Genomic DNA, 18,561 nt, shown 5'->3' with positions numbered 1-18,561 from the left:
GGTAACTAAAAATCATTATCATAATATTCGTTTATGCTCATAATGATATAGTTGATATTACTTTCACTCCATATTTACATTATATTTAATTGGAAATATCAAATTAAAATCTAATCACAATTTCATGAAATAACGATACATAATGTCTTCAACACATGTAGAATTACATAAAAAGCCGCTTTAAATTATTTTGATAAAATCCAACTTTACTGTATACATTATAATACCTGCTTTATACAAAATGTATAGTTTCATTACAAATTCTAGGAACAGGAAAATTTCTTTTATAATAGTTTCATGGTGGCGATTATCAATGCAATTTCTCCTCTTTCCTTATCTTTCAAATATTTTATTAGTGGAGTATCTATCCTAGAGAGATTGTATATAATAATAATAATAATAATCAATTTATTTAAAGTTGGCGCTACATAGCTATTTACAAAGAAATGAGCTAATCCAAGCCAACTGTTAAAACTACTACATCAACTAAATACATACGAGATTAAATACATAAAATTTTAAATACAAAATGATCCATTAAAAAACTATAAAAACCTGAGCTATTTAAAAGATAGAATTACAAAAAACCAAGCTGTGGCACGAACGTCCTACATAGTTTGCATGTACAGTCTGTGCCATTCCAGCTTTTAATTTCTTTCTTAAACTCATTAATAGATTGAGCATTCCTTATGTGCTGAGGTAAAGAGAGCCAAAGACGCTGCCCTCTATATTTGATAGTTTCGGTTCCATAAATGGTTGTTCTTACTCTTGGTGCCATAAATTCATTATTATTTCTCAAATTATAAACAGCATGACGCTCGCAGAAAATCTCCCTCATAAAAGGAGGGTTGATATTTCCCTTTGTTTTAAACATTTCAATCATAAGATTTCGCAGGTGTTTTACATGAATATTTACCGAGCCATCATTTTCTAGCAGAGTGTTGAAGCTAGAATCATAGTCTTTGTATGCAATTCTCAGAGCTCTTTCGTGTATTCTATTAATCTTACTATTCAAGTGCCTACTGTGGAACATCCAGACTAGTGGACAATATTCGAATTGGCTAATTACAAATGCTCTCGTTAAGATTTTAAGTTTATTAGCGTCCATGTATCCAGATATGCGAGCGAGGGCGGTGAGTTTGCTACCAGCCTTCTTACATAACTTACTGATATGTGTCTCAAAACTGAGTTTTTTGTCTATCACAACACCTAGTAGCTTTTCCTCTTCCGAGTTTTCTATGATAGAATCTCCTACATTAACTTTAACCTGTTGATTAGAACTTTTGCCAAGAATAAGTAAATGACATTTGTTTGTATTCAACTTCATAAAGTTATCAGCGAACCATTGGATAGTTATACTTATTTAGAAGTGTAGTGCAAGGAAAAAGGAACGAGAGCGTGCTCGCAAAAATATTGGCAGCTACTTAATAGAAATGAGCACCTTTTTAATTGCTCCTCTAGAAAAAGGACTCAAAGATCTGAATCTTTCTTATGCTAACTCCCCTGGCTCACCATCCCCCATTGTAACGTAGAATTTTTTATGAATTTTCTTTCCCCGTTTTTGCGATATTCAAAACAAACAATCCTGAAGAAACTGTTCTTACAATCAATGCGAATACAAAAATACATTTCTACGAAACTATGCTTATTAATACAATTGTATCAGTTTTGCTGAAAAGCAATAAACTGAAACCATTATAACATAATATTTATGGCAAAGTCGCTTGTCTCTTAAACATGTTTCTGTGTTACCTCAAATTCATATAATTTCTGTGCAGCTTCTGGTTCCCTGACCATTGTTCATTTAGAAAATGTGTGTTTGCAAACCGTTTTCTTTATGGTGGGCAAGTACTTTTTTCCAGAATCTTATCCCTGCTGCTTGTCCGGATAATGGGTTGCTCTTTTTAAAAAGAGAAGCAGCATCCAGATACTTGTAGCCTGGGCCAGTGTGGTGGAACGTAAACAGATAGCCAAATGCGTCGTGAACAGCGGAATGATATGCAAATGGGCCATTGTTGTCAAACAGTAATTTGTGCAGTACTGTGTCGTCACCAGGACCAGTTCGACCTAAGAATGGAAGTGTATATAATTTAAGAGGGGCAACTACTTATTACAGAGAGGTTAAAGAAGGTTTTGAACCCAAGTCCTTTCATTTTGCAAAATAATTGGAAAGGTTATTATCTTTTAGTAGTAAAAATACAAAGAGAAAATTTTACCTCAAGTTTGTCTAAGGAGCGTAAAAAATTACTATCGATCCATTTATCTTGGTTCCAAATATATGAATTGCAAAACTCACCTCCGGTTGGTGACAGGAGCGCACCAAAAATTGGGTCTAGTGGTCCGTAGCTTTTGTCAATCCAATCCCCGACAGCTTTGCCAAATCTTAATTGCTGTCTTGTTCCCCAGTAGGATTTATGCTTTTTGTGAAGTACATCTGATGGTTCTACAATAAACACACATTTGCTCAAAAGGAATATATTCATCATTTATAATCGTGGAACAGAAAATTTCAGTTTAAGGTTTTAAGGTGTCGCTACCCATGAACAGCTGAATTGCCCGAGGGGGTATACATGTTCTTAAACGGGTTGACCTAAGCCGTTTTGGAATTTTCAGAAGGTGGGCGAGCTTAGTTAGCTCAAGTGACTGAACAAGGAAGTCGGAAGCGGGGAGCCGGTTTGGAGTCGCAGGTCCCGAACAGATTGCCAAGCTTAGTCCTCATTCTTTACAACAGAGTAACGAATGGGTAGCAACTAAATAGATAGCCCCCACCAATTATGAGTTTCGTCTTACAGAGCCCTTTTTCATCAATAGAAACCAATAAACCCATCAAGATAACGATTCAAGGTATAATTTTGAACTCGCCATTTCATTGCTCATATCTGCTCTGCTTATATGTTTGCTTACCTGTTGTTTTTCGAAGAAGCTCTACAAACTTTCCTTTATCGTCTAGCATTTTTTGTCTGAATTGCTCCAGGGGAACATCTCTGGGTTTCCGCATCTTTGTGGCTAATTCGAAGTAATCCATGAATTTTCTTTCATTGCCTGTGAACTCCGCACCTCTCTCTCTAATCTCGACGTCCATTGACTGCAAAACTGACCCTAGATTTATTTCATGCTGGTCTTCAGTTACGTCAGATCTGCTATCGACCTGATTGAATAAATAAGTTCGGTTCTAGGATAATGCAGTGAATTATCATTTCATTCTTGAGCTGATAAGTTTGAAATCATAAGTTGTTAGTGAGACTTCCCTTGAAACTATTTTGAGACGCCTCCTTTACGGTTATTTCCAAGAACTTATTTTTCATTAACAACATATAACGTTTGAAAATTTCACCCAAGCGCTTCCAATAATAATTAGCAATTAAGCTGGCTTGACTTGAGGAATGAGCTTTTGAAGAATTTCGACAAATGTGGGGATGATCTTCCAACCATACCCTTTGAGACAATAGTCGGGCACATAGTTGTCGATAGTCAATTGAGACCAAATATCTTTGCAAAGTCTAGGACGCTTCTCCGCCGTGCTCAGGCACCATAATGGCTGTAGCAGAAACGTAATGTTTAAGTGCAATCTTAAAACATTTTCAAATTGCGGGATTTAGGTTCACGCAAAGACTATGATCTTCTATATTACTTCTAATTTTCGTGAAACAAACATGGAACTTGCGTTACCCGATTACTTGTCTCTCCCACAAATTTTCCATCCACAAGCTTCAGGCAATACTCTACAACCTCTGTGTTATGCGGATCCATGAAGTGTTCCAAGGTAGTTCTTTCCTTCTCGAGCCAGCTCAAACAACCTGTTGGCATCTTGAATTCTTTTGAAAGTTGGGTTAATATTTGATTATTATTTCTGCAAGAAAGGGGAATCTTTTAATAGTAATAAATTACCCATTGCAACTTTTAGATACCCCTAAATATAATATTCTTTCAAAATATGCTATTTATTTGAAGTTTGATATAGTTGGACGCCAAGGCTAAAGTTGCATTTTTTTGTGGATGGCTCCTTCAGGCTAAACGTTGTGAATTCCTTGATTTTTAGAATTTGTGATTGATGGTGATTTATCAAAAATAAGGCTTGAATTTTGGCTGATGTAGGTGATAGGAAACAGTGCAGCAAGAAAAATAAAATTTACGAATCAGCATCTACGTGCCAATGTAGAATAGCAGGTACAAGTCGGTGAAATTATGCAAAATACGATCAACTTAAGACTGCTGATGAAGCAGTTCTTCACTGCAAATTTACCAACAACGTGAAATTTGAAGAGATCAAGTAGAAAATTGAAAAAAGATCAAAACAAGTTAGTTCTGGGCATGGCTAGGTTAAGGGAAAGAAAATGCAGTTAACTACCTCTCCTCTTATATCCTGCCAAACCTATTATTAAAATGAAAGAGAATACAACTAGCTTACCTGTCAAAAATCCACTTTTCCAGACGGAGTAGATCGAACCCAGAGAGTTCTTGGCTTTTAACTGAACTCTCCACTCGGTTTCAATTTATAAACAGAACGAAATAGAATTATCGGGTATTTCCCTATTCTTTGGAAGAAAACAGAGCGCGTTTCGCCATTACGTAATCGATAGCAGGAATGCTAAACAACGGAACGGTGTGACCGAGAATCTACAGGAAACTACGATACAGAAGCGTAGCTTGACCTTCTAGATGAGGGGTGGGGGGGGGGGTGGGGATAAAGATTCATCAACAGTAAAATTGACCGACAAAGAGATAGATGAAGAAATATTTAGGTGCTTTCCACCTACCAATAGAGGATCTTACCGAGAAACGACGGATTCTGTAGACCAGCTTAAGATTTACCGACCAACTCATGAAGATTGGGGGTGTCACACCCTGAACGTATGTGTGCAAGTTTCGAAAAAACAACAAAGGCCGCTTTGTAATTCAATGTTTCATACTCATCGGATTACATGCAAGTTGAGCTTTCTGGCTGGGTAGAGAATCAAATCGTGCATTGCTTGCATTCACCCTCACCCAGAAAATGTACAAAAAATATTTTCAATATTAACAAATCTTGTTAGGGTCGTGTCAAACGAAATAATCATAACGAAGGAAAAGAAATGAAAGTAGAGAGAGGCTTTTCTTTTCATGAGGCATTTCGTGTGCGCATTGTGCAAGGTTCCTACCATTGAAAACGGTTTCTATGCCCAACAGTGAAGTGCCAGTCCGCGTTTTACTAAAGATAACCCAGGCTCAAGCAGTTCTAAGAATGCCGAGGGGTTGTGGCTTTTCTGTTTTTTTTCATAGAGATCATGTTTCATTTGGGGGAGCCCTGGCCTACGATTTTCCGACAAGATAACATCTCGGGTCATGTCTTTTTTTAAATTAACTACACATTTTGATAAAAATAGATGATTTTTTGCCGGGACCCTTCAGAAATCTTTGCTGACCACGCCATAATTGAGTAGCAAGAAGAACAATCCATTTATGATTTTTGATATCAAGATCGATCATCTAAGATACAATTGATGATACAAGAGGTCGACCGATCACACTTTTGACAAGTCGTACGTTCATTTTATGCATTTTGTCTTGTTTTCGTTAGTGGGAAATAAGTTTGAAAATAACTTTTATTTCGAAGAATCCGATGGAAATTCGGGCTAATCTTTACGGAATTGAAATTAAATATACAATACACAAGCAGTTTTGATTTTGGTCAGATATTGTTTGATTGATTATTTAGTACTGGCTAATATTTCATCAGCTATGCTATGTTCAAATTTTGCAAAAAGGTCACAGAGAGGTAATACTGGCCCTATGGGGTAAAAAGGGGAAAATGCAGACCACCTGCGAGCTGATAACAGTTGATAACTTTACCCTATGTAATTAGAAATGAAATGAAATGAAATGTGAACATTATTTGATCATTCGAAAAGGCCAGTGATGGGTTTAAATTTTATGTTGCCAAAATTATCAGTCAATGAATTCCGTACCTCCGTACGCCGGGCTCAGTATGAGAAACAGCAGGGTGCCAACCAGCGCCAATCTTTTATGAATATTTCGTCATCTATTAATCCAAAAATAATCCAAGTTTGAGAAAAAAATGAATAGAAAAGTAGATAAATGTTTCACTTTGAGGGAAAACCTTTTGATATATATTTTTCTTTAGGGATTGTATCTAGAGGACTGAATCTCAGAGCCGTCGTGCTAACGCCATCCTTTATTTATCGACAAATTTGATGTCAAAAACCCATCATTCTTGCAACGGAAACTGTTTATCAAGGGATTGTCACTTCCTTGCCCCTTCCCTATCGCGACGGCCCTGGCAAAGCCTATCAGTTCCATCCCTTGGCTAATTTGCTATTCTGAATAGTCCAGGGCCAGGGCTATTCTGAATAGACGGGGGGGGGGGGGGGGGGGTTGTGGAGCCATGCTCTCCCACTTTTCTGCAGAGCTAATTAAAATTTTTAAGCAAAACGGGAATTCTATATTATATATGATTCTGTAAGTCATTTTCTAAGTTGTACAACGAGTAACAGCTTGACTTAGCAAATAGATCGAGAAACCTAGTCCAGAAAAACTTGGTGCCAGCACAAATTGACGGAGTTTCGTTTTTTCCATTCCCTAAACTTGACACACAAGGTCTATTTTGAGAATATGAGAAATAAAGTATGGGCAGATTTGTTCTTAGAAAGTATCTTCAAAAAAAACTTCAGAGTTTGATCGTTTGAATAATCCATTCCTACTAAGAAAAAGTAAATGTAGACGCAATTAAAAATTCTATTAAAACTCATTCTGACCAGCCCAGATTTAAGGTTTTTCTAATCTAGAGTCTTTTTTGTTAAAAGCACTTAATTTTCGAAAAAAAGTTAAGATCGGATGCTACAAAATAATACCTTAACTGCATAAAATTGCTTAATCTTTTATTTTTAGTTGATAGTTCTTCTGTTGATATTTTAATGTTAATGTTATTTATCAAACCGTGTTTCATTTATTTTTCTCCCTCATGTTATTTCGAGAACGTTTTTCTTATAAATTTAAGAAATAAGTTTCAACACGAGCTATATGATAGTGGTTATTCTAAAACTTTGCAAAACTTTTCTATTCCAAGTCAACATTACAATAGACGCGACTATGCGACACCTTCAGTCAAAATTCATTTTAAATACAGTTTCTGGCCATCCCTAAGACACCATAATTCAAAAAAATTTTCAAAATTTCAAGACTTTGATATTTTGGCCCCTCCAATTTCAAATACGTTTCGCCGGCCCTGCAGTCTCCCAGATTTTACCTATTCCATTCATTTTTTCGTACTTGGCACCCGGGACCTCAGAAGCTTAGTCCCCAATAATTTCCAAAAGGCACTTACAACTATGCAAAGAATCGTTCTGCTCTTTTCACTTAGCATGTTAGAGCCCCAAGCAATCATACTAATAGAAAATCATGGAATGTGATATTCTACAATTTCTCAAAATTTAATTTGGCTCTTTTGCATATTTTTCTTCGATTATTCAAGTTTCCTACTTTTCGCTGAATTTTCTCTGAACTTTTCTCTGAATTTTTCTTTGAAAATTCTTACTTCAATGTAAATCCCTTTGTTCCTGAGAGATGAGTCTTCGTATAAACGGTACCTAGTAGGAATAGAAATAGTTCTAGGAATAGTTCTAGGAACCTTCTTTTCTACACACTGGGCGTGTCTATGGTCTGGATGGATAAGATGCCGAATTCACCATGGGGAATCCCCCTATTCAGAAGTTTCCAGTGAAAGTTCCATGTGATAAGTATTGAACAGAAGGTATATCATGTGATATTAACAAATGATATCTTGGAATCCAGTCGTACCTGCTTGTCGTATGAGCGAATTACTATTTTTTCGCATCACATATGATTCGCCGCGAGGGGTCAGAATAAACAGATACTAAAATAAGAGGGGTCAGAACAAACTGGGGTAGTATATTGGGGGTAAGAACGAATGGCTACTGGATTTCTCTTTAATATTTTTGCTGTTTCAAAAAGTAAGTTTTTGAATATTTAAGCAAAGACGTAATAGTATTATAATGAACGAGCGGAGGCGAAATAAGTTTCGATAAAAGCCCTCCTTCACTTATATAGCTTTTCTAAATTTTTTTAGCTCATTAAAAACATTTTAGCTCATTTCACAATCAACCTCGTCGTCATCCTTAGCATGGTGTTTTCTGCCGAAGATCAAGAGTAGAAGATAGAAATTCAAAAGTTCAAGCATGGATAAACTTTCTTCGGCTGTAAAATATTATTTTTAGTAAAACACTCGGAGGAGGCAATTTATTTAGCAAAGATTGGCACACGTGTCTGCAAACGTTTAATACTCGAATTAGGAAAGAAATAAAATGATGCAATTTGAGGCATAAATGTCATCATCTGCCGTCTGATCTTCCAAAGAGGCATGCTTGTCTGGATCGCAGTTTGCAATTGGAAAATGAAAGCTGATTGTTTAACAGAAACGTGATAGTTTAAACAAAGAATTCGGCTGACGTAACTAATACCTAAGGACAAGCTATCCTTATGAGATATTATGTGGCGAATTCCCTTTGTCTTATATCACAAATGATCCCCAACTATTTGAGGATGATAAATCATAAATTGCTCTGTCTGTCACATTCTTGTTTCTGTTCAAGCTATGTTCAAGTTCAACTCTCCATTAATTCCTCTAGTTCATCTATGACAGCTTGTGCATCATTTTCCATTTTTGCAATAACAGATTCAACCACTTTTGTCTGCAAAGAAGATACAAAAATTGCAATTATAGACCTTTGTACAAAATGGGCTATTCGCATTAGCATTTGTTGAAATGCATGGAGAACCACCAGGCTGATAATCAGAAAATTTGCTTATGCATACTAGTTAACAATGGAACAAGGATTTTAACATGCACCAGCATGCAATGGGAGCTGAGGGTAAATGCCTTTAACCTAGCAAAAAATTTGTATTGGCTTGGTCATATGACTTAGTTTAATAATAGTTTTTTAATGAAAACACCAATTTTGACAACATGGATACCCCAACTATGCTTCTCCCAATTGTGTACTCTGTACATTGGTGAAAACTCGCTGTTTCTTAAAAAAAATCCATTAATATGTGTTTTGACATTATTACATTCTTATCAAAATAGGGACAAGTTCTACTGTAGAACTGATGTTGACTTAAAGTGCTGTTGCAACCCTGGCATTTGAACCTTCAAAACAGCTATGAATATCTACACTGCAACATCTCAATCATGGATCAAAGGATAGTTATGGTAATAAGTATACAATTTTAAGATATTGGCTGGATGGGTCAAGGAAAAGTAAAGATAAAAAATGGGCCTAAATGAAATGGTAGCACACATACTGAAAGTCTTATCCTTCTTTTGATACTTCTGCATATAACTTTCAATACTGCTTATTTCAAGACTGCAAAACAAATAAGATGCTGGCATACCTGTGTTCAGTCCTAAATCCTGCATCTGTTGCAAAAATTGACAAGCAAGAAGCATTAGAGCGATAAAATTATAAAAGGGAAATTGAACTAACTATTCCATATTCTTGTCTTTTTATTTCCATTTTTATTGTATCCTCAACAGTCCAATCACTTTGCTTTTTTCCAATGGCAACAAAGGGACATTTACTTGAATGATTTTTGTGCTCAACCCTGTGTAGGTAAAAAGGCATGGTTGAATGCATACACAATAAAAATGGAAAAACAGTAATTTTATAAAATTTAGAAAAATAATTTTATTGTTCTTAAAGGTTTACAAAGCATGTTACTTGTTGCCTAAACCAACAGAAAGATACATACTTCACTGCTGTAGAAAGTTGTGGAAGTAAAAAAGGCAAGCCTTCCCAAGAATGGGGTTTTTAAGGCTGGCTCCATATTCTATGTAATTAAACCTTTGTAGAAATAAGACAAAGCATCAATAGCACTCCATTACACATCTAAAACAGTCTAGGTGTGCAAAGTGCCACACTTGTGCTAATTTATTCCCAGGAAGGCCTGATAAGGCATGGAATTTTCTACTTATGACCAAACAAAAGACATGCCCAGGCACCACAGAGTGTTAAGAAAAGTGGGAGTCTAGAAAAATTAGGGGGGACTCAAACAAATAAAAAGAGGCTTTTCTGGTGATTCAATTTTTAATATTTGGCACTTTTCGCAAAATATGGGGGATTTGCTAATGTCTGTGCCCACCTGCTCCTTGATGCCTGATGCCTAAGATTCCGCATAATGGGAAGATAAAACAAAAGAGTCTGGTTCCAAAAACATTTATGTTAGGTAAATAGGACTACTAAGACATTAAATGTAGAAAAGCCAATAAAACTCCTTGAGGTACATATTTGCGAGAAAAAAATGTAAGAAACTTAGTAAAAGCTATGATCATCTTTTAAAATTGTGACCACTAAGGGTTTCTCTTAGAAAATATCAATCCCTTGATGACCTTTTTAGTACAGCAATGCTTGATGGGCTTGGCAAGGAACATGTTTTCAGGTTTCTACTCCAGAGTCCAGGAGAAAACTGCTTTTTAAAGCATTGAATTTGACCATAAATGGAGACAATAAAGCATTTTGAGAAGATTTTGTTTCCAAATTAACATGTCCATGGAAGAATAAAAATTGAGCCACTTTTTCACTTAAGCTTCAAAAATATATCAGATTTATTTTTGTGATAATGAGGTTGATAGTTAAATTTGAAAAAAAGAGTGATGTAAATTTGTCAGCATTTCACTACAGTATCCAGAAAATACAGCTGTGACCTTTCAAGCTATAATACTCTTTATGGTTCAGAGCTTAAGCATAGTTTGCAACAAAATTGAATAATAACAATGGAAATAACATACCATGGATCATCAGTAGGTTCCCAGCCATCCATTTCTTTGTAACAAACATAGCAAGTGACAAGATCTGGCTCATTGCTTGATGGGGTATGATAAAAACCAGCTTCTGCCATCTGTTAATATAGTGTATAACATGCAATAATTTTCTAACACTTGAATAAAATACCAACAAAATGAAGGACAAAAAGCTCCCTCAGAAATCATGCCCTAGACATCAGAAAATCAGTCATGAGGCTACGTACCCACATCATCGAGTTGGGCCATTGGTGCATTGGCGCAAATCACTAAAACCTACCACTGATTTAAACAGGAAGCGGTAAACAGCACACTCTATTTGTCGCCTTTCACCAAGCAAAGTGAAACCAACACTATGCCAAAAAACCTTAAATACACCTAAGAATAACCTAGGAAATGAAAACCGCCATTCAAATTCAAATTTATTTTGAATTATCTCTTCAATTATATGCAAATTTATCCTTTTCTTTAGAAGTTCAAAGAAATCCTGAGTATCCTCGAAGGGCTTTCTTTTGAGAAGTTACTCAAATTTTAATACAAGGGATTATTTTCTCTGCAATCTACAAAAGGTACCTGAAACACATTTTTAAAGGAAAAGCGTCTTGTGCAGGCTTGTTCGACTTGTGCTAAAATTTTTTTGAAGATGGCATGAAAAGCACATGAATTTTATGTCTTCAGAGTATAAACATCTGTTTTCATCAAAACAAAGGATCCTGACTTGTATAGATAGAAGGAGTTTGTTCTCTCTCTTGGACTCTTTAGCTAAGCGACAGGTTAGCATTCACTGATTGGTTAAAAAACAAAGAACCAATCCTATGTCTTTTTTACTTTATCTTATTTTTATTCCGATCCACACCTGGATATAAACTTTCTGCTTACTTTCAGTCATTATTTGACGTCTATAGAGTTCTATAGTGTGACATCATCAAAAACCTTTTTTTAGAATTTCTGAATTTCAACCACATAGCGTAAAAGATCACCATGAAATACTTTCAAAAACGCAAAATTGGCCAAATATGTCTAAAATCGATCGAGATATGGCTAATGAAAGATTTAAAGTTTGCTAACGAATTACTGTTATTTTGGCTCTGTTCATAAAGTTATGAGCAGAGACCAAATTCCCAAACTGGAAACTTTGCTTATTGCCTGGACAAGTTTACTTTGAACATTTGAGACTGTGCGCCTGAAATCATACACTCTTAGTTACTTTTATTGTTAATAATGTTAAATGCTATTGTCTAGGGATCTAGGGGATTTTGCGCGTCCAATATACAAAAGCGCGCAGATGTGTGCGCGGGCAATATATTGCGGGCGCGCAACAAAGTTTCCAGTCTGGCAAAATACAGAGGTTTGATGGGGAGAGAACCAATAAACAAGTGGCCATATCTCTGCCATTTCGTAATACACTTGCCTGATTTTGCAAATTTAGAGGTATCTCATGATGTTCTTTCAGGTTATGGGATCCAAATTGAAAAATTCTAAAAAAAGATTTTTGTGACGTCATCACTTTAGAACTCTATCATACTCTGAAGAGCGTCAGACAAAAAGTGCTCCAGTATGCAATGTTTCAGGTATTTCGTGCCATCTTCAAATTTTGTGGTAACGAAAGCTTCATTGATTTTTTGCATGAAATTCTTTGAACTACCCTAGGGAAATTTAAGAAAAATTATCTCAGGTGTGCATTTGCCATACTCTTCGAGTCACCACAAAACCTGATACAGTACTATCGAATTTCATTTTTGATTAGAATAACCTTCTTCCTTTATGTTTGTTCTGTGTTAGAGAGTTGGAGGTCTGAATTTATATTCAAAATCAAAACCATTTTATAATGCAAGCAAGGGCCGCAGAGTATCTTTGGGCTAGGCCTGTTGACTGACCCACAAAAAATTCCCATACCATTTCAGCTGTGCAGTTGCAGTTATCATGGAAAGGCCAATCTTTAAAGGTTTTCAGCCTCTCTGATTGTAGATACATATCCATTGTCATCTTTGGCAAGTCAAAATCCGCAAGATCGATTTCTTTTTTCGTCGCCATTTTAAATTGTGCTTGTTTTTAAAATTTATGCCGCGCGTTTTCAACGAATTGGAACGTAATAGACAGGGACACCAGACCTGTATTTTCAGCTCCTGCTCAGCATCACAGCTCGATATGCCGACACGGGAAAAGCCATATTTTGGACTTGAGTTGACTTTAAGGGTTTCAACATAGTAGGAATTCCTCAACTTGCGAGAGAAAATTTATTTAAAATAAAAAATTCAGAATATCTTTATAAAATTCTATATCTTTATAAGAGCTTTTGGTTGTATAGAAATCAGCCCCAGTTTTAGTTTGGGGTCTGGAATTCAGACTAAGAGATCATTGATAATAAAGGATGGGCGTAGCGGAGGCTGAATGTTTTAGGGGGCTTGGAATGGGTTTTGCCTTAATGATGTTGCTTCATTCAGACAAAATTGCCCGAATCGGCCTGAAATTAAATAGATTTTGTCTGATTAGGGGGGCTGCAGCCACAGCCCCTATGTCTCCTACGAAGGAGGGTTCCACTATTTTAGAAGACAATAGAGATTTTCTCAAAATCTTTTGTAATGGGGGAGGGGGTGTTAGATTTTGCCATGCCTCCCTCACTTTCTAGCCTGTGTCGGAGCCCCTGAAACCCATATTTATTGAGTCAGCCATCAGTGGCTCCCCTGTCACTGAAGTCAAATTTGATGATTGAAAACACTTTTCCTTGCCTCCTTTTTAGATTCTTTAAATTACCTTGCCTCCATTCATTGCGCAGATCCCCAAACGCCAAAGCATGGGGAGAAGCGAGAGGTAACAAAAGAGATCCTTTAGAGCCCAGGCTCCTAGCTTTAAATTCTGGCGCGCATTTCGTTGATGATAATTTGGCGCCATTTCCATTCACTCCTACGTGCCTTGGAAGTAACTCTGCAAAGTCGATATCTTTAGGCAACAATGACTGCAGTAGCCCACCAGCACCTCCCGTTTCAGCGACAAACCTTCCCACAACATGGGCAGATTCAGGTTAGTTAACTTTTGTTTTTATGCCTAAACGACTACACGTAAAAGCTATGAACGCCATTACCTTTTGTTTTGGCGCTTTCCATGATGATGATGCATGCATTAGCCTATTCAGTACCTTTGAGTTTGCAGTCATCATTGACTGAATAATAAAAGCTCTCAAAATATTTGCCTTTTTTATTTTACAGATCTTGCTGTTCTCATTTCATGTTCGATTTTTTTCTAGGTTATATTCGGGCCGATGTTCTCTGGCAAAACGTAAGTTCGTGTTCATAAAAACCGCCAACTTTTCATGCGTTTCAAAAAGTAGCAATAAGTTCAAGTAACAACTTTGAAAAATATATACAAGGCCTTTCTCTCCAGTATGGATCCCATGGCAGCTGCACTCCCAATAAATTTTTGCAAAATTAGGAGTGCGATTTTGAATGTGGCTCAAAATAAGAAGCTTTTTCAAATGTGACAAAATGACTTTCTAAATTTGTTTATAACTGAGATTGGAAAAAAGTCTGCCCATCTGAATCAAATGATCTTGAGATAGTTGCCGAGAAGTTTGAGTGGCCCTGGGGGAAAATAAAAAATACTGCCTCATGCAAGCGAAGCGAGCAGAAAAGTTTTGACCAGGTTCTTTAGATTAGCTTAAATACAACTCAAAATATTGTTCGCAGTCATTTTCTTGCAATTGTTTAAAATGTTTTCTTTAGGCATACATCTGTTACATTTGATTAATTCCATCCTTAAAATAGAATTTTTTTGTAAGGCTCCCTAGACCTCAAGGCCCTTGGACAATTTGCCCCCTGTCCCCCTCTTGGCATCCCTGCTTGAGATAATCCTTTTGGATAATCATGTCTAAAATTATTTTGAAAATTACTCTTGTACTTGTGGAACCTTTAGCAATTTGAAAAACAGCCACTGATGGTACAACTCTCAATCATTGAGTTTCCCTAATATGTAAAATTGACGTAAACAGGATATATGCCAGAAAAATATGCATCACTATAAATCACTGGGAAATTTGGTGCACATTCAAATGTGCAAATTTATCACAAATGCACTTTTGCACTACTGGGTAACACTCCCTTGTGCAATCCCGAGATATTGTCGAAACTGCCATGAAATCCAGACCGGCTTCCTTGTTATATTCTTGTAATATCCACCATTCTCCTTTTTTCAACAAACAGTTGGTAGTTTAATATGTTGGCAATAAAGGACCTCCCCAATTACCTTGCAAAACACGTATCTTTCCATTGAATAAGGATTATGTTTTATCTGTGTAGGACTGAGCTTATCAGAAGAGTTAAGAGATATGGATTTGCCAATTACAACTGTTTGCTAGTGAAGTATGCCAAAGATCTGCGATATGATGACATCTGTGTTGCCACTCATGACAGGTGAAATGATTGGAAACTTGACATTTTTCATGGCAATTTTTTCTTTTTAAAGCTATTTGAACCTCCTTTTTAATAAAGTTTATAGAACCCTGCCTGAAGTTATTATATTGATCTACTGTTGTTTTACACGAGGGGCATATCACTCCACGAGAATCTCATACGACTTTGGCAAAAAAATCCTTTTGCTTGCAAGAAAATTCTGCTAAAAGTCTCTTTGGGTAGAGTGATACACCCCTCAGGTTTTCATGTATTTCACATCCCAGTTAAAAAGAACTAGAAAAGGCACAATATTTGAAACTTGAGATAATATTCACCAATTTATTTTTAAAGACACTTATTGTGTGATACAAGAACTGGAAATTTAAGGGAGAAAATAAAGAAACTTTGGTACTCTTAGTACAAAACTGTATCTAATCAAAAAATTTGTAGCAGCATTTAGAAACCATTGTGTGGAATGTAGATCTTTTTTCTAATAAAGATTGGTTTCTATTGAGTAGCTGTTAAAAAGGAAAACACAAACCACTGGCAAACAATATGACATGGAAAACAAAAAATGTTTATGGGCCGGAAATATTTTTGCCAAAAATAAGATTTTTAAAAGTTGCAAAGCTTAAAACCACATGGTAAAGTTTTATTTTCTTTGTAAAGGCAAGTTGCCAAGGCAGTATCCTGTACTGAGCTGAAAACAATAGAAAATACTACCTCAGAATACGATGTTATTGGGATTGATGAAGGCCAGTTTGTAAGTATAATCATTATGTATACAGTTGTTTGCTTATGGTAATGAGCAAAAAGTTTTTATGCACTATATCTAATACTTTTTTGTTGTTCCACATTTTTATAAAGAAGAATTGTAAAATTTATAGTTTTTGTAAATTATTATGATGTAGATTTGTCCTAAACTAAAGCATCAATGCATAACTATTATTGTTTGACAAATGTTGCTCATTATGCATTGTGTGTGACAAATATAGAGCCAAAGAGTTTTGGCATTATTCTAGCCCTAGGATGATGGTCAAAGGTGTTTTGGTGTTAAAATAAACTTTCTGGATGAAAGAAATTTATTAACTGAGCCCATTTGTCAAAAATGGAATGGCCAATTACTAGAAATATGACCATAAGGCTTATAAAAAGCTGTTGTTATTTGTTTTCTTAAACACAGTACAAAAATGCAAATAGTGTGCATGATCAGCAAGGATATCAAAGGCTGTTTTGTTTCTACTCAATACTTGGACTTTTCCCTCAGTTGGTTTATTGCCAAGTAGGATTTCCCATGTAACACAGCACCTTTAAAGTTTGTTTAATAGTGTTAATAGTTGCTCAGATTGATGCACTGCTTCTCTATCATCCTCTGCCTTTCTCGCCATTTGAAAAGGCCTGGAAATCCAAGAATTTATAAATTGTATATATGTACATGTGATCAATGATATAAATGTATGAATATATTTCGATTACTTTTTATAACAGTTTCCAGATGTTGTTACGTTCTCTGAAAAAATGGCAAACAAAGGAAAAACAGTAATAGTTGCTGCTTTGGATGGAACTTTTCAGAGGAAGGTAATACTATGCTTGAATAAAGCATGAAGTTTTTTTGCTATTTTTTTGTCCTGTTTTAAAATGATAATCATATCTTGCCCAGTAACATCATTGTATCTTCAATTCTTTTAGCAGCATAGACAGAAAGTTCACTTAAACTCTTTTCATCCTTTATCTTCTAGGGTTTTGGCTCAATATTAGATTTAGTTCCACTTGCAGAAAATGTTATTAAACTTAGTGCTGTTTGCATGAATTGCTTCGGAGAAGGCTCTTTTACAAAACGATTTGGTTCTGAAACTGAGGTGAGTTGGAAATAATAGTATAGCCAGATTTATTCAAATATTTTCAAAGTTGACAACAAATTAGCCAAAAAGCAGGCCTTTTTGTTAAAAAAAATTGTGAAGATTTTAGTTTTTAATACATTTGTATCAGATGATTATATCTTACTGCTCCTAACCATGAAGGAGCTTGTGTTAATCGCTTTCTTAAATTGAAGGTAAATCAGCCATGAGTCTATATACTGAGTTGTTATCAAATTCTGACATTGCTATATTGTTACAGGTTGAAGTCATTGGTGGGGCAGAAAAATACATGGCATCTTGTCGTTTGTGTCATTTCAAGAAATTGGATAGAATCAGCAATGTTGAAAACATAAAGGAGAACAAAGAGAACATAAACGATCCAATCAAGAAGCATGCAAACGAAAATAAAGTCAATGAACTTAGGAATCCACTGAAGCATAAGACACGTCCAGGCACATGTTTGCAATCAATTGAGAACATTGATGCTTGTCAACCAAAGAAGATAAAGTTAGCTGTTTCGTAAATAAATTTTGTTGAGCTTGATAAGGCAAAGTTAAGAGACAAATTGAGTTCCAGGCTGTTGCCTTTTCTTTTAGTGTAGATATATTTTCTCTGAAGCTCCTTAGCATATTATTTTCAAAATTGGCTTCTTGGGAATAGATATAAGCAGGTTGCCATAATTCTTATCACCTACTTTTAAAAACCTCTGCTTGAAAACCGCTTTTTATCAGAAGAATTAATTTTGGTTTAAATGCCTGATGAAACTCATTCTGAAACATCATTTTAGATGTAAAGATTAACTGTTCTTAATTGATTTTATATTAAATTCTTAGGTTATATCATGTACAAATTTTCTTACCATTTCATTCGTTGTCGATTTTGTATTTGTTTTTATGTATCATTTTATTAAAAATGAAAAGTATTTTCATTTTTGTCTGTCTCTTATGCTCAACTGCTGGTGTAAATTTAGAACCTTCTGTTATCAAAATCTTTTTCAGTGTAATTTCTAGCGCCACGACTTTTCTCAATCATAGAAAAAGCTGAAAAAATCATTCCGAAATGACCCACCCAGCACCAAAATATCATAACTGTAACGTTTATAGGCAAGGAATACACTGAAACTAATACCCTGGAAACCGCAGCCTAGTAAATTGAGCGGGAGCAAAATTTCAAGGAAAAGGGTGTCCTACTGCCCCTTTTGCTTATAAAAATAGCCACAGGGACCTTATCTGCAAGAAATCATGCACGCCGGAACTGCGTCAATTTAACTTGACTACTCGAAGACTTTTACGGTCAAAACGCATTAATTTCGTTACCTTTTTTACTTCACTTTTTACATGACAATGATGTATTATTGGCTGAATACACAAAAGTCTGAAAATGCTTTCTTCCAAAATGGAGTTTTGTTGGAAATGGCCCTGCGGTCGTCACATTTTTCAATTTTTTCTAACATAGTACCTATATCTGCTGCTAAGTTTCCATTCAAAATGAGTATTGTGCAACA

General features: G+C 35.7%; 3 protein-coding genes across 3 annotated transcripts; 1 reads left to right on the top strand and 2 right to left on the bottom strand.

Annotated features, from left to right (window-relative positions):
- Positions 1–12: 12 nt before the first annotated feature.
- LOC135691674 (uncharacterized) lies at positions 13–4,548 on the bottom strand. The gene is made up of 5 exons (XM_065209612.2): positions 4,409–4,548; positions 3,670–3,850; positions 2,905–3,148; positions 2,297–2,443; positions 13–2,067 (listed from the first exon to the last, which is right to left on the bottom strand). The coding sequence occupies exons 2-5, from the start codon at positions 3,805–3,807 to the stop codon at positions 1,805–1,807; spliced, it is 792 nt and encodes a 263-aa protein (XP_065065684.1). The 5' UTR covers positions 3,808–3,850; positions 4,409–4,548; the 3' UTR covers positions 13–1,804.
- A 3,637-nt stretch (positions 4,549–8,185) lies between these two features.
- On the bottom strand, positions 8,186–12,847 carry LOC135691678 (baculoviral IAP repeat-containing protein 5). Its single transcript, XM_065209616.2, has 4 exons — positions 12,710–12,847; positions 10,802–10,911; positions 9,501–9,618; positions 8,186–8,705 (listed from the first exon to the last, which is right to left on the bottom strand). Exons 1-4 carry the CDS (start codon positions 12,845–12,847, stop codon positions 8,619–8,621), a joined length of 453 nt encoding a protein of 150 aa, XP_065065688.1. The 3' UTR covers positions 8,186–8,618.
- Positions 12,848–13,648: 801 nt separating this feature from the next.
- LOC135691675 (thymidine kinase, cytosolic) lies at positions 13,649–17,985 on the top strand. Its single transcript, XM_065209613.2, has 7 exons — positions 13,649–13,834; positions 14,058–14,089; positions 15,106–15,219; positions 15,868–15,961; positions 16,687–16,776; positions 16,938–17,057; positions 17,317–17,985. Exons 1-7 carry the CDS (start codon positions 13,766–13,768, stop codon positions 17,578–17,580), a joined length of 783 nt encoding a protein of 260 aa, XP_065065685.2. The 5' UTR covers positions 13,649–13,765; the 3' UTR covers positions 17,581–17,985.
- The last annotated feature ends 576 nt before the right edge of the window (positions 17,986–18,561 follow it).

This window comes from Rhopilema esculentum, chromosome 13, assembly GCF_057945365.1.
Source record: "Rhopilema esculentum isolate cy_ngs chromosome 13, ASM5794536v1, whole genome shotgun sequence".
In the NCBI taxonomy this organism is placed as follows: Eukaryota; Metazoa; Cnidaria; class Scyphozoa; order Rhizostomeae; family Rhizostomatidae; genus Rhopilema; species Rhopilema esculentum.
Note: the sequence above shows the minus strand (reverse complement) of the source record. Positions and strands in the feature narration are given on the sequence as shown.